This window comes from Simochromis diagramma, unplaced genomic scaffold, assembly GCF_900408965.1.
Source record: "Simochromis diagramma unplaced genomic scaffold, fSimDia1.1 OVJJ01000419.1, whole genome shotgun sequence".
Lineage (NCBI taxonomy): Eukaryota > Metazoa > Chordata > Actinopteri > Cichliformes > Cichlidae > Simochromis > Simochromis diagramma.
The window spans coordinates 2,019,711-2,038,652 of record NW_024387244.1 but is presented as its reverse complement, the minus strand read 5'-3'; the positions used below and the strand labels follow the sequence as shown (position 1 = coordinate 2,038,652).

Below are 18,942 nucleotides of genomic sequence, written 5' to 3'. Positions count from 1 at the left end.
AAATAAGATAACATAAGTAGTAATAAGAAATGTGACGGGGTAAAACGTCCATCCTCACTTATATGAAGTATGAAAATAGGAAATGTCTGCTGTGAAAATCCGAGCCCTGCGCGTAATTGTTTTGTTTTTTAAGTTTTATGCAAAAATTTCTCTACATACAAATTATATTTTATTATTTCGTGAAAGATTAATTTCCGAGGACACACAACATCCCCTAATATAGTAAGAACAAGGAATGTGGACGGGTCTCAACCAGTGAAGCACTGAGCGTTTGACCCTGACCAGTCTCTCTAAGAAACTCTCCTAATTGGCTACTTCCACATGGACCTTTGCTTTCTTTAGAGCTGCAACTACTCGTTTATTTCATTGAAATCAGTCCAAATTGGGGTGGTTTACAATTGACACAACGAGTTTGGCATGACCTTTTCTCCTTGCTGTAAATGGGTACTCATTGAATCTGAAGGGGGAGATGTGGTGCTGGAGGGTGGGAGGTGGCTTGGGGGGGGTGGAGGAGTGTGGTTGCATTAGGTGGGGTGGGGGGGGAGGCGAAGGAGGGATTGGGTGGAAATCACAGCGGTGAAAATGGCAGTGCAGTGAAAGAGGGGCCTGATTGCATTGGGACAGCATGTGCGAGGGAGCAGCATGCTCAGCCCAATCAGAGCGACACAAGGAAAAAGTGCTCTTATCAACGAGTAATGGCCCACTTCACAATCACACAGGCACAAAACTGTTCTATTTAATGCTGATTGCAAAAACTGCTCCCCCCCCCCATTTCTGAACCGCATGACTCCCCGAGATCTCCCTGCCACCTCCCAGCTTACAGCCAAGACCCTTTCCTGAATGGAATTTATAATCACCCCTCTTCCATTTCCACGCTAATTGTTATTTTAAGACCTGCGTTGTGTATTAGGTGTTTAGTGCTGGTGAAATGTCTGCCGTGATTACTGTGTTTATTGTGAGCGTGAAGGCAGAGCCATCTTAATCCCAGCAGCTTGACAGGTACTGAAAGTTCAAACAGGAAACTCATCTGCCCGGCTCGTTCACCTTTAGTGTACATCTGTACGTAGAAAGGTTATTGATGAAGTTCCACAAAGGATGCTTCCCATGTGATTCTGATGACAAATGAGCATGTCATTCCTTTCAACTTCAGTCCCTGTTTTTTAATTTTTTTGTATACGAAACTGTATCTTTAACGAGAACAATGATCTATCTGCCTGTCTAGAGAAAAAGATCGATAGATGTGTGCACTACCTGCACAGGTACAGCAAATACCTAATCAGCCAATCACCTAGCAGCAACTCAACGCATTTAGGTGCGCAGACATGGTGCAAACAACTTGCTGAAGTTCAAACCGGCCGTGAGGGTGGAGAAGAAAGGACATTAAAGCGACTCTGAATGTGGCATGGTTGTTGGTGCCAGATGAGCTGCTGATTTAATGGAGTTTTCTCACACACAGCCACCTCCAGGGTTTACAGAGAACAGTCGAAAACAGAAAAAAATCATCGGTGAGTGGCAGCTCTCGGGGAGAAAAGGTCGTGTTGATACAAGAGGTCAGAGGAGAATGGCTAGACTGCCTCGAGCTGAAGGGAACCACTCGCTGCAACCAAGGTATGCAGAAGAGCATCTCTGAGTGAACATCACGTGGAGCTACAGCAGCAGAAGAACAGGAAACTCAGGCCACAGTTTTTTGCAGGAAGACTGTAAAAATGTTGTCAATCTGATTAGTCTTGATTTTATTTTGATTTCCTTTGAATGGTAGTTTAAGAATTTGGTGTAAACACCATGAAAGCATGGATGGTGGTGTAATGATGAAGGAGAGCTTTTCTTGGCACACTTTGGGCCCTTTCATACCAACCGAGCATGTTTTAAACACCAAAAGCTGCCATTATATATACAACATGTCCATTCCTTCATGGCCACAGTGTACCCACCTTCTGATGGCTGCTTCCAGCAGCATAACACTCCATGTCACAAAGCTTACATCATCTCAAACTGGTTTCCATAACATGACAATGAATTCACAAAGGCCTCCACAGTCACCAGATCTCAATCCAGTCGAACACCTTTGAGATGAGGTGGAAAGGGAGATTCAAATCACCGATGTGCAGCCAACAAATCTGCAGCAATTGTGTGATGCTATCATGTCAATATGGGCCCAAATCTCAGAAATGTTTCCAGTACTTTAGTGAATCTGTGCCAGAAAAGATTATTTGTTACATGTGCGGTTAACTTTGCTTCAGGATAATATTTGTGAACAGTCACACACTGCAGTTCTGCTCATTAATCATCAGCTTATCAAGCTGAATTTATCAAATATACGTGAAAAAAAATTCCACCAAATCTTAACCAGAGAGCATTACAGATGGTGTGCAGGTATGGCATGTTGAAATACAGTTTCTGATGCCTAAACATACTGTGGTTCTTCTCTCAGGCAGGACATTAAAGACCCTGCTGAACGTCTTTACTTGTAGAAGGATGCTGACAAGAAAACCTCCAAGAAAAAGGGGGATGCTGTTCAGCAACAGCATCAATTCTGACCACTGACCCTCCTGTGCACACAGTGATCTATTTACAGGTTGCATGTCTATATCTCCTGTTGAATATTTGAACCGTGTAGAGCAGCTGAGTACAAAAGCACAGATTGATCCTCTCTTGTGAGCCAGATAGTAGCATGGCTCCCCTCCCTGGCTAACCCTGGAATTGACAAGCCATCAAGTGATTATGAAATTGAGCTTTTTCAGAGAACTCAGTGATGTCTGACATTATGTGTCATACAATAACAACGTAATTAGACGCTGGAGGATAAGAAGCAACTGATGCAACACTTAATTAATCAGTAATACGGAAGATAAACATTTGAGCAAATATACCGTTTACATTTGCTCAAACATTTAATGAAGCGCTGCCTTCAGACCTGAAACATGCTACTACATCAATATAAAAATTATGGTGCATTGTGGTAAAAAATAAAATAAAAATAATGTTTTTTTAAAAAACCCATAATTACAACAGTTGTTCACATTTCCACAAGAGGGCCACAGAGGACCTACAGACCCCACTCCAGTCCCACTGTGGATTTATTGATGGTGGTGGAAAGTGATGGTTTTGCCACTGGACCAGTGATTGTTCAGGTCTACGGGTTTAGTACAGCTCACATATTCAGCCATCACTAAGAATCAGTCATGAAGGAGAGAGCACTGTAGCTTCCACTCAGGGAATTTCCACAGCAGCAGGACTGTGCTACACTCACCATTTTAGATTCCCAGGGACACTGACAATGCTGGCTAGTAGCATCACATTGTGAGCATAAATATATTGTGTTTTATTAACTTTTAATATTAACCCCACTAACTTAACTCCTTTTCTATGTTTGTTTGTTGATTTGTTGCAATCTAAACAGATTGTTTTTGAAATGATATAGTGGTGTTTAAAGATTTGCTTATTTTAGTTCTGAATAGAAAGCTAAACCTAAAACACTGTGATTTTAACAGTCCAACAACAGCTAGAGAGGGACCCTTTAAACAAATGACACAAAAATATTAGATTTCTTCATGTTTTTATTAAATATAAAGATCCAATATTACAGCTGTGAATTTCAAAAGCAGTTATGCGGAAATATAAGAGAGCCATGGGCTGTAAAGCAACATTACATAAGATGCTAGAGGTTCTTCAGATTTTAATATTTGATCTTCATTGTAAAGAGAACAACATGATTGTCTTACAAATAGACAAATGTTGTGATAAAGTTTCTTCAACTTTTGTAACATTATGGGCCAAAAGTTGAATAAGTACTTAGTTACTAATGAAAACTTGCAATACAACTTGTATCTTATAATACAAAGTTACAGTTAATCACGTATGCCCTCACTCAGTAAGGTTTTTGGTACCAGGACAAAAACAGGTCTTAAAATGAGTTAAACAAAACCTCAGATGAACAAAAACACAGAACACCGAGAAGCCCAAGAGTTATATCTCAGGCTCTGGAGGCCTCAGTAAATGTTAAAGTTCATAACAGGGCTACTTGAAAAGACTGACCAAGTTTGGCTTTTTTCCTCTGCTACCAAAGTATTTTGGAGTCAAATGTGAGGCCGTCTGTCCAACAACCAAAACTTGGACCAAACCAGATCATTCATCAGGACGATGATCTTAAGAACAACAACAAATCTATAAGAGGCTGAATGAAACAGGAAAGGATCAAGTTGTTGCAATGGCCCAGTCAAAGTTCAGACCTCAGCACGGCTTTAATGCTGTGAGGAGACCTTAAGACAGCTGTGCATAAATATACTTGCAAACACAGAAAACAATTATTGCTTCTGAAGGTGCTTCAGGTGTACTTGGTTTTTCACACACTGCTTCTGTGCACATACAAATTCTTCATCTAAAGCTGTATTAAAATAATTTAAAACCTGGCATTCACATGAGAAGAGTTTTATTATAGGATATAAGTTGTATTACAAGTTTTTAAAACATAGAGAAATAAGACTTAAACCCTCTGTCTGTACTTTCAGCTTTAAAAAGTGCTTTACAAGTTGAAAACTACTACAAAGTACATACACAGATAAAAGGTAGGTAGATATATTAAAGAATAAGTACATTACTTATTTAGTACATAGTCAAACATGGTTCTTAAATCTCATTCTATGCAATAAAAGAGCATATTTATATCAATTTGATAGGTTTGTATATTTCACTTCACTGCATTAGTAAGATAACTTTGCACAAAAAGTTAAGCTTTGCTTCACATTGAAGCTTTTCCTGCAATTAGAATATCTATCACTTATAATCATATATTATTTCATGTCTCAAAAGGGCTTTTGTCCATTTGTCAAAAAATATATTTTGCAAATGTGCTTAAACAAGATTTTCAATGTGAAACTTGTAACTATTTTTTTTATTTATTTATTCATTTATAAAGCACATTTAATAACAACAGGGCGTTGACCAAAGTGCTGTAAAACATAACAATTAAACAGTGGCATTAATAACAACAACAGATAACTAACTGCTTCTTATTTTGTTTTCTCATCATTTAAGGTTACAATAAAATAAATAAAAAATAAACAAATTAAGGAAGCTAACCGACAGAAGTAGTTGGTGCTCTTAATGAAAAACTGACAGACGTATATAAATGTGCGTGTCAGTGGGAATCTGTAAGTGGAAACCAGCCCTGTTGGCAGACTCGTCACGTGATTCGCCATGGCAACCAGGGACTGTCATCAGTTCCGCTGTGGGAGAAGTGCAGCTTCAGTCCGACTCCGCTCAAAATTTACCTTCCTCACTTTATAACAACTCCCGTCTGTTCTGACATCACGTAAACCTGAACGTCTCCCAACGAGCACCGAGTGCCCTGCCTCCATATCTCAGACGCTGGGGGGGATTTTAAAGAGAGGGCAGACTGAAAGCCATGAGTCACCTCAACTCAGGGTAAGAGCAATTTATGTGGTTTTTATTCAAAGAGGAGGGAGCCGCTTGGTTAAAGCTGCATGAGTTTTGATTCCCCCCCTCGGAGGCTTTACGCCAGTTAACCTCGGCACATTTCTTTTCATGTTTTTCAACTGCTTGAAAAGCTGGAAATTGACTTCATGCTAATATTAAAGATCTAGCTGCATAATAGCAAGAACGCCCATTTAACTCTTAAACTATGCCTGCCCTGCTTATAGAAACAGTTTAAAAGTGGTTGTGAGTCACCCACAGTGTCTGTCAATATAGTCACCAATGAGGCAAATGTTACTGTGTGTGCTAATGGGTCCACTCAAACCCACAAATGAGTCAAAGAAAACTCCATAGGCAGCTTTGCTACACACTTTATTATGAACAAGAAGTGACACTAGAACCAGAAAGAAGCTGAAACTGAAGTTTCACCATGAATTCAGATTTGAGGTTTTCCATCTAATGCTACATTTAATGCACCACATTTCAGAGGAAAACACTCTCAGTGGTTTTAACGCAATGCACAGCGATGGGTGACAGACTGTAAGTTAAGGAAATACAAGTTTAAATAGTGTGTGTATAAATAAGTGTTAAAACAAGGATAAGAGATGTGCACACACACAGGTGAGATTCTATGTGCTGCTGCATTTTTCCCATACTGGTATATAAGAGAATGCACACAGTATGATTTTTGTCTACAGGATACTTTCATACTGTAACATAAACTATTTTTTTAAAGTGCTTGACTCCTTATTCCTTATTTGCAAAGACAATTAAGAGCTCATCAAGTTCTGTCATGACAAGTAGGATGCCTCTTAACTGCTTTGCAGCCATGTGCCTCCACTTCACCTGCTCATAAAAGACTCGCGTCTAGAATGACAGTTTTAAATGCAGTGCTGTGATCCAGGGCACCAGAAACAAACAAGCCCAGTGCAGCCCGGGCTAAGTGTGCCGTTCCCTCTCATTCCTGTAGGTAATCGGACACCTGTAACAGACTCTATAATTGTAAGATCCTGTTGTGTCGTACACAAATGCCGGTGGAAATCAAATCTGTATTGGAAAAAAAATACTGCTTTCACACAGGCCGCTCTGGGGACGAGCTGATGTCTCGTTAATGAGGACAAGAGAACAACTGCCAACAAACAAACACGGCGCTGTGCCCCAGCAAAGCATTTGATCAGGGTTCCGGTTTTCCGATAGCTTTAATCAACACACGGCTCACACCGCTCCCCCTCACCTGAACTGTGGCTGTTTAGTGCTGACTGGGATTAAATACTTGTGTTTTTGTCTCTGCAGACTTCTTTCGACCTACAACAGCCTCACAGACAAACATCTTGCTGGATACTTTAGCAACACTCGAATCAGGAGACACCTGCAGAGAGCGGGACTGGTGCGTTTAGGTTTTTAAAGCAAAATTATGAAATTCAGTTAAAAATATCGATCGACGGGTTGAATTTTGTTGATATTATTGTTGTTATTAGATCACCAGGAGTGGGCGCATTGTCCCGGACAAGGAGTACAGACACAAGCTGATCCAGAGAGCGCACCAGAGACACGTTCGAGAATGTCTGGCACAGGCTATTTTCCACAAGGTGCTAGAGATGGAGGTGGGAAGAACACGATGTAAATGAGACAAAGTCAAAGGAAAAAACACTGTCATGTAATCTGTGTAATTTTCCTGATGCAATAAATCCTGATAATTTGTCCTTTTTCCACCCACACAGCGTCTCCACCAAATCGAGATCAAAAGAAAACTGGAGGAGTTTGCAAGGAGGGAAAGAGTGCATAAGATCAAGGTACGTCTTTAACATATAAACACTGCTTTGCTGCCCTATTTTGTAGGATTCTTAATTTATACTGGAATAACTCTAAACTTCTCATATATCACTACATACTATATAATAATGAATGGTGTTGTTTGGCAGGTGGAGCGCTCTAAAAGGTATGAGGAAGGCATTGTCCACATCCTGTCTCCACACCCTCCCGAGGGTGCCAGGGGCATCCGGAAACAGCACTCTGGGCCCGAGGGGGAGCACTCTGACTCCTCTGAGTCGGTGGGTAAAAGGATGTTTTTATTAAATCTACTGCCTCAGTGTTTATTGTTTAAAGTGTGACTGTTTAATTAATCATACAAAGTAGATTAGTGTCTTTAAACATGATACAATGATAAAAAATTACACTGATGGTTTTACGAGAATTATGTATGAGTTCGAAGCAGCAACCTTTTGTTGAAGAAGCAATTTTAAGCTCGTCAGTGTAAGTGGGAGAGACGATTATTTATGTATTTATTTGTGGAAATAGATGAAACTGTAGTGTACACTGAAACTGGGAACAGAACTGCTCTGATAAATAATACATTCATTTAGTGCAATAAATATATAAGAAATCAGCGTTCTTTTGTATATGCAAGTACTGACTTTATAACAGATGTTAGATAGATATAGATACGGACATATAGATAAGATAAGATAAGAAAGCACACCCTTTCTATTCTATTAAGGTTTTATGCACATAAAACAGAATAAAAAGTCACTAAGTTGTAAAAAATAATTTGAAAAACAACCTCAGATGAAAAGCAGCACATTGTCCTGATATATTTAACAAAAATGAAGCCATAAAACAGAATCAGTGTACCAACTACACTGTTCCTCCTTCCATGGGAGGCTAAGTAGCAGACAGGTGCTGCCTATCAAATGCAATGAACTCATCATCAGCAAGTGTGAGCATCTGTAAAAAAGCAGAAGTTTTGGCAGTTTGCTGGTGTGAAGCCTTCAGGTGCGTGTTAACACAAAGCCAAGGGAGGAGGACATCAATGAGTATAAGTCGAGTTTCAAATAATTTGAAGTCCATCATTCTACAGTGAGAAAGATCATTCACACGTGGAAAACATCCTTTGGACAGATGACACCAAAGTGAAGATGTTTGGCCATAACGCTCAGCACCAAACAAAGAACATCACCACAGATGCCTCGTGTTAACAGTCAAGCACATTGGTGGAGTTGGGTTTGGGCTTGTTCTGCAGCCACAGGCACCTCCAGTCGTTGATCCCTTTATACCAGTACAAATATTCTAGAGTTACAAATGTGAGTCCACCTGTCCAACAACAGAAGCTTGAACCAAACTGTGCCATGAAACGCGACACTGAGTCCAAGAACAGCAGCAAACCTACAAGAGCGTGACTGAACAAGAAAATCAAGGTGGTGCAACAGCCCAAAGTCCAGACTGCAACCCGACTGAAATACTATAGAGGGACCTGAAGACAGCTGCATTTAAACAAATGCCTGCAAAACTCAGTGAACTGAAGCAACACTGTACAGAAGAGCAGGCCGAAACTACTCCCCAGAGATGTGAGAGATGAAAACAGTAAACTTCAAGTTATTGCTGCTAAAGGTCGTTGAATCATGGCGCGTTTCACACACTGCTTCTGCATTTTGGTGTATTTTGTAGGAAATAAAGAAACATACAGTGTAGTATGTCCCGTTGTTCATCTCAGGTCACCTCCTTTTAAGGCTTGGATTATATTTTTATTATGTCCTTAGATTCTAGTCTAACTCTTAAGAAGCAAACATCTTGCATTTTCCAAAATGTATAACTGATTATTTCATTGAAGAACTTGCATTTAGTCAATTAGTTAGTCAACTGTTTTGTTTGCATTCTTTGTAACACGAATAATGTTACCTGAGCAAACATGGAAAATCTGACCTGCAGGTAAGGAGATGATGTCCAGGTGAGAAACTGCTATAGTGTATGTTATAACCTGTGCACCCTGATAGTTGCCATGTTTATACTGACACTGCCATTGTAGTATGAAGAGTTCCAGCTTCAGCTGTTTGTTTTGTGCGCAGACGAGTGTTCAGAGTGAAGTGCTGGGATTAGCTGTGTGTTATCTTTGAAACATAAACAGTCACACACCTTGATGCCGGAATAAATAGAGCCAGTAATCCTGTCTTTGATCGCGATGATCGCTCCTGTCTTTGACCCCACCTTAACTCAACAGAAAGCACATGCTAATCACAGCTGAGCCTTGCCTGATATACATCGATGGGGATTTGTTGCTAATAGCTAATATGCATTTTGAATACGTTTATTGTCATCATGATTTCTTGTGAATTTATTAAGAAGTTTGCAGTTTTTAAAAGTAGTGGGAGACGTTAAAGATCGCTAACAATAAAAAAAATTTAAAAACTATTTAAACAATGTGATCATACTACCAAGAATAAAATATAATTAAAAGATAAAGATTAGATTAGAAAATAACTGCTTTTTACATTCAGCAACGAATGACAAGCCCGAGGAAAGAAAAGTTTGAATAGCAAATACGCTTCATTTCACAAAACACCAACATAATGAGCAGGTCGCTTTGTGTTAAAGGAAACACAGTATGGCATCACTGTAAAAGCGCACCATAGTGACGGTTCAGGAGCAGTGCAGATTAGCAGAACTGCATAATTAGCAGAATGCAAACTGAATGTCTGTAACACGATTTTTAGCCGAGCTCATCTCGACCCAACACGGCCCCGGGGAAGATGCAGAGGCCCGTGCGCTTGAAACCGATCCACAGTAACAGCACCACGGCTTCGGTCAGACACAGCTCCCCTTACAGACTGCTCCAATCCTCTCATGACAACCACCTGCCGTTCAACTGCACTGTGAGTGTGAGACTCAAGATACTCACCTGTATATGAGTCACAGCGTTTTCTCTGTAGACAAATTAGATTTTCAAGCGATATGAAGTTGCAATTTCTTTTTTTTCATACTGTATTTTTGGAAACTACCTATTAGAAGTGTAGAGATATAGATGTAGGCCTCAGCATGAAAAATAATTGATAGAATCACACCTATAGTTGACTGCATGGAGAGAAGCCACAGTCACAGAGCATCGGTATCAGCAGAACCAGAGTAAAGACTTCATTAACCTTCCTACCAGATGGACAAAGAGCCTCGGAGACGTTTGACTGCAGTGGAGGCCTCCCATGGCATCTCGCCCTATTGCCTCCCAGTTATCAACAACTTTGTCACTCCGGTGCCTCCAGCTATGAAGAGGAAAGAGAGAGGGTTAAAGGGCACTGCCAGCAGTACTGTCAGAGGCCGCAGACTGCGCCCGACCACCGCCTCCAGTGGAGCTGACGTGAGTTAGGTCTTTATCTGTCCTCGTTATTTCCCTGGCAACAAAAGTATCCACAACAAACATTAAACTGCACTTCCTTTGGATAAATCGGGAACAACAAATAGCATTTCCTGTGGCATTTTCTGAGACACTTCATGACAAAGTTGACAAATGAATAGTATTAATGCGTCCTTGATTATATTTATGATATAGAAACAAATCTCATCCACCTCTGTGCATCGCTAACATCAGAGTTTGGATCAGGAAGTTCAAATATAAATGTAAAATATCTTTAATCAGTAAATAACACACCAAAAACGTGTCACTTTTTCCACCCAGGACACCCCACTGCTGAGGAGCTCTGTTCACCAAAGCAGAGTGTGTGTCAACATGGTGTACTTTGGCAAAACGGTGCGTCTTTCCAGCGACCTGACCGACATGAGGGACGACGTCAAAGTGTTTCAGCAGCACTGTGGAGGAGAGAACCTGTGTGTGTACAAGGGAAAGCTTCATGAAGGGGGTCAGTGTGTGAAACCGGGTTGTGTTTTTTTGGATTTGTATATGTAAATATATACTGACAGATACCCCAAACCATTCAGAATGGCTTTTTGTGCCTCATCATTTCTGCTTCAGAAACTTTCCAGTTTATTTCACGTCGACACAGAGGCTTCCCGTTCAGCTTGACCTTCTTCCTGAATGGGCTGCAGGTGGAGCGGCTGAGCTCCTGCTGCGAGTTCAAACACAGGAAAGGCTCACGACTCGGCGGCAAACACGGGCACTTTGGCTTCACCGGCGTCGAGGGGGCCTCTCCGTGCTACAAGTGAGATCTCTACAGAAGCTTTAACCTCCTAGGACCTGGCGTCCACATATGTGGACATCACATTTTGGGTTATTTAGACCAAAATACTCAGTTTTGCTCTTCAAAGGCCTGATATCCACTTACGAGGACATTGTACTGCTACTGTTCTATTTAAATTTTAAACGAATATCCTCATATGTGGCTCTAATTTTTCTCAGAAACAAAAAATAGGTAAAAATAAAATCTGGTAATTCTTTGTTTTTACATTCATCAGGTCCCAATCAGCCCAAATATCAAATAGAAATTAAAAATGCATATCGTGGAAGAGTTCGGGTCTTAGGAGGTTATAGATGAGCCTTAACTGTAAAAGGTTGAATATAAAACAAAGTGAACAACAAAAAGGAGACATGTGAAAGGAAAAGTTTAACATTTTTACTCATGAATAAATGATAAGCTTCTGTCAGCCACTGTAGTTTAGCATATAAACTGCGTGTAGAGAAAGCAGAGAGCCTGGTTTTACAACAAACATTACAGTCTTCTGGAAACCAAACCATGTAGTGTGTATTTAGTCTAACAGGACAGTGTTTGAGCTTTAAACGGGCTGGCAGCAAAATTAATTGGCATTTTTCGACCATATAAACTGTTTTCCCCATTTTCAAATGTTATTGCACATTAAACTAATGGTCTGCTAGTTGTAGCTCTATATTTAAGCAGTCCACAGTGGCACGAGTGTCCCATAGATGACCTTTTTTTGGAGGCCAACTTAGAAGTTAGCCCGTCTTGGTTATCCTGGAAAAAAAGCCGGTGGGATTTTGGATAAATCCACAAAATAAGCTCTGTGGAAAGAAACTTTGTGATACACAGTTTGTTCAACAAGATTATCCCTGCATACTGATGATTTTAAAGTGAAATTAGAATATAAATGAACTACAACATAGGCAGATTACTGTGTTCAGTGTGGTGGTTTGAATGCACCCCACTCGTTCTCTGGGTGGTTTATTGATTTATTTATTTAAACAGGAACAAAATTACTTTTTAAACAGACTTCTTGCTCATTGTTCAGATGCATCATAGCAATGGGACTGGACAAAAAGCCCACTCCTCCACCAAAGAGGATCAAGGAGGATACAAGAAGAGAGGAATCAGTCAACAGCCCGAAAGATGAAGGTGGGATGGAGACGGAGAGGACTGGGGAGGATGCTGGCTCCCGCTTGGAGGGTGAAACCAGTGAGCCGCAGAACATGGAGACTCCAGTCAAAGAAGAAAGAGCGCTCGATGAGGAAAAAGGCAGAGGTGGTACAAAAACTGGTGCATCTGAGCACAAACTAAAGATTTGTGTGCCGCGCATACCGAAGTCTGTATCTGTAATTCTCTGCTTCAGATTATGAAGAAGACTTTGAAGCAGACGATGAAGGAGCTGCAGAGGAGGCAAAAGAAGAGAAATCCCCATCTCCAACCAGTGCAACAGATAGGCAGGTTAAAGAGAGGGATGCCTCTGAGACTGACAATGATGACAGGGATGGTGGGTGCATCACCTTAGTTGTACACATAAAGCTTAAATCCCTGTACAATGTTTAACTATTTAAAGTCTTTTTTTTTTAAAGACACAAAGTATTTTAATTACAGAACAACAACACCATCTTTTGAAATGTTTAAATGTGCATTTTCCTTCTTGTAGAGTACTTATTGGTGTTCATGTGTAACTTTCTCGCAGACATGAGATCTCATTCAGGCTCCAGCTCCTCGGGCAGCGAGCACGAGGAGAGTGATGCTGAAGCCACAAGAGACATCAACGAGGACAATAAGGCAAAGCAACAGAAAGAGGACCGTCAGGAGGAAACCATCGCTCAGCCCGAGGAAAAAGATGAACCAAATCCAGAAGAAGATGTTTCCACGGAAGCTGAGTCTTCTGCGGCCAAAGACTCGCACATGGACAGTGCTGGGGACAGCACGGAGATAGAAATATCCGACACCAGCGTCCCCTCAGGAAGTGAGACTAGACAGAGTGATGACAAAGATGCTGAGAAGCCTGTAGAGGAGGGCAACCAGGAGGAGGAACAGGAGAGAGGTGAGTAAAAAACAAAGAATATACAAAAACACAACATTCGAGACCACCTAGTTAGTCACATGTTTTAAATACGGCGCTGTAATACAATCAGAGCAGAACAGCTTAATGTCATACTGCTACAATATCGTCAGCGTGTAATGATTCAAATAAAAACTTTAATAGTGGAAAAATACATGTGTGCCATCGCAATGATTCGTTTTCTATCTGATCCACATTTTATTTTTTTACTTTTTTCCACATTTTTTTATATACTTTTGTCTTGGTTTGGGTTTCTAAAAATAATGTGTAAATATATAGTTAAGTAAACAAAGGCAAGCAACACCAGGGGTGAAACTGCAATCAGCGAAGAAGAAGTAAGCAGCCGTGAAGAAAAAATCCCAGTATTTGCATACTGTAGAGCAGCTCAAAATATGCGTCTGTGACGAGCTGCTGCATATTCATTCATTTATCATAAGAAATCTGCTTTTGCATGACAAAGAAAAGCAGATTTGCTTTGTTTTTCCCTTCCTTCTTTTTACCTCGAATGTTTTCAGGGCGCAGTAAGTTACTTTTCCACGTTCTACAGCAGAACAAGCAGAAATGGACGAGAATCACTGACTTCGCACTGTTTTTGTGTTTTCACCTGGAAGGATTAAAGAGATATTTATCTGTCATTCAAATACATTAAATTCCTCAGTCATTTAACCTCCTGTGACCACGTATGTGGACGTCACATTTTGGGTTGTCTGGACCAAAATACTAAATTTTGCTCTACAAGGGCCTGATATCCACTTACAGGGACATTATGCTGCTACTGTTCTGTCGAAATTTAAATGAATGTCCTCATGTGTGGATCTCAAAATCAGGTAATTTTTTGTTTTTACATTCATCAGGTCCCAATCAGCCCAAAAAGCAAAGAGAAATTAAAAATGCATGTCGTGACAGAGTTCAGGTCTTAGGAGGTTAAAATTCTGGACACTTCTTATTTGCTCCTTGACCCTCTTTGAAGCAGGAGTGGGTTTTTGTCCAGTGCCATTGCTATGATGCACTTGAACAAACGATGTTTGCTTAAAAAAGGAGATAAATAAATCTGCACTGGTGTTTATTGTTGTTGTTATCAAAGACAAATTAATTTTGAAGCTTTAACATGTCCCAGAGAAGGATGATCACAAGTGTCCTGGTCCTTATTTTTCAAGCCAAATCTGTGCAAGAAAAACTGTCAGAAGCCATACTGAAGGAGTCCCAGTGCAGCTCCGAGCCTGAGCTGAGTGACACCAGCACTGAGGAGGAGGAGGAGTCCACACATAAAGGCCCTCAACAGGACAACAAAGGTATCAGCTTTTTATTAGAATTAATTCATAAACTGCACAAAGACTGTTCTTTATTTTGAAAGTCCATTTTGTATTTTGCAGATGCAGCTCCAGTCAAGCTTGTCACGCCTACAGAACAACAGCAGACCATTGCAGAAGAGGCAGAATGTGAAGAAAGCGATGCTGGTGACGTGGCGGTGGCACAGACACAGGAAGATTTACCCGAAACCAAAGAACAGAGTGGAGACGAAGAGCAGGAGCCTCAGGAGAACAGCGACAGTGCTGAAGATGAGAAGGTTGAGCAAGATGACAAGGCTGCAGAAGAGGAGGATAAATCAGAGGAAACGGGTGAAGCTTTGCATCCTTCGAAAGAAGAAAATGTGACACAAGATGACAAGACAACTGAGCATCTTGAAGAAACCCCAGCTGAAACTGCTGATACTGAGGCTGCAGAGGAAGAGGAAGGAAAGGAGAAAACCGCTGAGGAGACTGACGTTCAGCATGACGAGACCAGGCAAGGGGCAAAAAGCAGTGAGGAGGATGAGTCATCAGTATCAGAGCCGGATAAAAAGACTGATGAGACAGCAGCGCCTGATAATGCAGAGGCAGTGACAGCCAGAGAAACAATAGAGATAAAAGCAGAGTCCTCAAAGGAGCAAGAGCCCCTCAGCTATGAAGAGGCACCTGTAAGTGACGCAGAAAAGGAGGAGCAGGCAGGCAGCGAGGACAGAGCTGCAGGGTCAGAAACCGAAGTCAATGCAGAGAACTCGAGCAGCTCGCCAAGTGGGAGTGGAGAAACCACAGTTGAAAAAATAGCAGATACAGGTGAGGAAAATGCGATAGAAGAAAGCAGTAAAGATGACATTAAAGAAGAACAAGTATTAGAGGATGAGAGTCACGAACAGTGCGAGCTGCGAGAGGAGAGGAGGACTGGAGCATCTGAGGAAACAGGTGAAAAGGAAGACAAAGAGAAAACTGAGGAGGGTGGAAAAGAAGAGGAGGAGAAACAAACTCATGTAACCTCTGATAAAGGAGAAGATGAAAATACTGAGAAAAGAGATGATGATGAAAAGGTTAAAAATGAGGAAGAGGGTAATGAGGAAAGTAAGGAAGATGAAGGGACAGACAAGCAGGAAAACACAGCAGAAAGTGCTGAAAATGGCTTTAAAACAAAGGAAGACGAAGAAGAAGCTGTGAAATCTTTGAGCGAGGAGGATAAAGTCGCCGATGACGAGAAAGTTGAAGAAAAGACAGAAAATGATGAGAACAGTGAGTGTGTTGAGAACAAACTGGAAGAATCTGAAGTAGGTGATAAAAGTGAGGGTGACAATGAGAATGAGAGTAAACCAGCTGTTCAAGAAAATGATGATGAGGCAGAAAAATCAGAAAATCAGAACAAAGCTGAGAAAAGTGAAGACAAAGAGAGCAAACATGATGAAGAGGATGACAAGGAAAAGGACATAAGTGAAGCACCTGTAGAAGAAGGAGAAGAAATATCTGAGACCACAGAAGACGCTGAGAAAAGTGCAGACGTTGGTGCAAATGAAGCAGCAGATGGGACTAAATCAGCTGATGAGACGCCAGAGGCTGAGAGTGTTGAGCAAGATGCTGGAAAAACCGGCAACACGAGTGAAAAAGAAGAAATTAATGCTGAAAACGGGGAGATCTCTACTGAAGCCGAGAGCAATAATCATGAAGACGACGGAGAGTCTCAATTACAAGACAAAAATGACTTGAAAGCCAAAGAAGAGGGTGACAAAGAAAGCAAAGCAGACGGGCCTGCTGATGACGAGAGCGCAGACATTAAAGAAGTCGCAGTGGAGTCTGAAGAAGGCGCTAAAAAACACGATGCTGACGAGGTTGATCAGGCTCCCGGGGCTGATGAGGTAGAACGTGATGCTGAGGGTGACAGCGTGGAAAAAAACGATGAATCAACTCCGAGCAACTCACAGCCTGAGACAGCAGGTACAGAAATGAAAGCTGAGCCTAAATTAGGTGACAGAAAAGACGGCGAGGAAGCAGAACAAGATCAAAATGGCAACAAATCTGACTGTGATAACGAAAACAAAGAGCCAGACTTGGTAAAAAAGGCGAGCAGCGCTGAGGAAAGCGTGCATGAGGTCGCAGCTGTTTCTTCAGGGAATCAGGAACAATCACCGGTTGCTGTTGACTTAGATGTTCTGGCTTCCAAATTAGATGAAGAAAGCAAAGATACAAAGTCTGACATATGCCCACAGACTGACGAAAATGCAGTCGGTGGTGATCTCTCTGCTGCCGACGGAGAAAATGGAGTAGACGCAGAAGATGCGAGTAAGGCCTCGGAGGAAGGAGCAAGTGTGCTGCTCAAACCTCAAAACAATGAGGCTGATTATACAGAAGAGACTGTCGCAGCTGGTAGAGAAAGTCCAGAGGCCTTGGCAGCAGAAGACAGCACAGATCTAGTCAGTAACTGGGTCAACAAGCACCAGTCATCAAAGTTTTTCGAGACATTTGTTGAACCACTGGAGGATATGAGGGAGGAGATAACTGACACTCCAGTGTCCAGCTCAAATAAAGAAGAGACAAAATCTACTGAGCTGCCAGGATCAGACAGTCCACTCAAGATGGTGAGGGTGTCTGAAGATGAGGTGAAAGCCTACAGGGACGCTGAAGATGAACTGCAAGTGGAGGAGAAGGCTGAAGTGAAAGACTTAATACTAAAACCTCAAACGGAACAAAGTGAGGAGGAGTCTGCAGCCTTGCAGAAGATGAGGTCAGAAGAGCACAAAGGAAGCATGGGATCTCTTCAAGAGTGTAACGGTCAAGAAAGTGCAGAGAAAGGAATTAATGAGGAAAACGCTTTTTCCAAAACTGAAGTGGAAAGCACTTCAGGTAGTCATCATTCAGCCACTGAAAAACCTGCGAGTGTTTCTAAGAGCCAACCTGATGAGAAAACTATCGATAACAACTTCAATGTAACAGAGCCGCAGACTGAAGAAGGTAATCAGTCCACGAGCCCACTCGGAACCGAAGATGTCAATGAAACGTGGGGAAAAGCAGACGAGCAAAGTCGAGAAGTTACAGAAACAACTGATTTTACAACATCGAAGTCTGACGACGGAAGCCCGGAGGACTCGCGCAACGAGGAGATCGAAGGCAAAGCGTCAGACAGGAGCGTCAGCAGAGACAGAAAAGACCTGCAGCTGATCGAAGACATCAAACACACGCTCGGTAAAGACCGGCTGAGCGCCTTTTCAGTGGATGACACGTTGTTTGCTCACAGTTCATATCCTTTACTGACTGCTGCGAGTGCTGAGAGCGGGCATTAGAGCCGCTCCGGTCAGAGTGACAGTGAGGGAAAGTGAAGCTTTACTACTTTTTTAGTTTTTAATTTTACAAAGACGCCTATAAAGTCAAGTTGTACAAATGAAAAGTCTGCAGATTCTCGATGCACAGACAATCATGTGGCTTCAGACAAAATGTGACATGCCCTCCGCTGTCTCGTGCTTTCTGCCTTTAAATTACAGCAGCCTCGTAAACCGTCATCATCTTTCACCATCAAGAATCCACATAATGAGTTTTGACTGCTGCATGAAATGTTTACAATAGATCATCTCTTCCTTTTGTTGGTAACAAAGAGCTCTTGGTTGATATGAGGTATCGTGTACAGATGCTATCAGCTATCACCTGAAAGCAGATACTCGCGCACTCACACTCACACGTGGTTGAATAATTCATAGATGTTGGACTCCCACGTCTTTAGCTTGCCCCAGGTACTCTTTACATTTCCATTGACTGGGTACAAGTGGTGCAGCTTTAGCAGAGATCTGTAATCGAACACTGTTAATGGCATCATCAGTCAGTCAGCACACTCACATAATTACTGGATCACAGTAGCTAGGAGAATATACAGTAGAACAACAAGAACGCAAAGCTCAATCTTCATCATTAGGCTGATGATAATTAGTTTGGTGGTGACTAGGAAATGTCAAATGTAAGCTCAGTTGTTGTTTGTAATGCTGCTAACTCTACCTCTACTTCCACTGATATGTTTAACATGTATTTGCATTTCCCTTTTGTCTTTTTTTACGGCTAGCTTGGGTTTGTGAGGCTTAATCGTTTCACTTTGATATCTGTCAGTAACCGAAAGTTTCTGTGATTTTCCAGCTAAAAATAAAAACAATCAGACAAAAATAAAATACAAAGTTTTCTGTATTTTTTTTTTTTGACAAAAAAATGTCTTTACATTTAAAGTTATCATCAAGAACAA

The 18,942-nt window shown here is 41.4% G+C and overlaps 1 protein-coding gene across 1 annotated transcript; it reads left to right on the top strand.

Annotated features, from left to right (window-relative positions):
- Window positions 1-5,172: 5,172 nt before the first annotated feature.
- Window positions 5,173-18,886, top strand: erich3 (glutamate-rich 3). The gene is made up of 14 exons (XM_040052929.1): window positions 5,173-5,424; window positions 6,727-6,820; window positions 6,912-7,037; window positions 7,155-7,226; window positions 7,356-7,484; window positions 9,921-10,079; window positions 10,358-10,558; window positions 10,877-11,057; window positions 11,171-11,357; window positions 12,400-12,629; window positions 12,718-12,858; window positions 13,051-13,404; window positions 14,580-14,714; window positions 14,796-18,886. The coding sequence occupies exons 1-14, from the start codon at window positions 5,405-5,407 to the stop codon at window positions 17,999-18,001; spliced, it is 5,235 nt and encodes a 1,744-aa protein (XP_039908863.1). The 5' UTR covers window positions 5,173-5,404; the 3' UTR covers window positions 18,002-18,886.
- The last annotated feature ends 56 nt before the right edge of the window (window positions 18,887-18,942 follow it).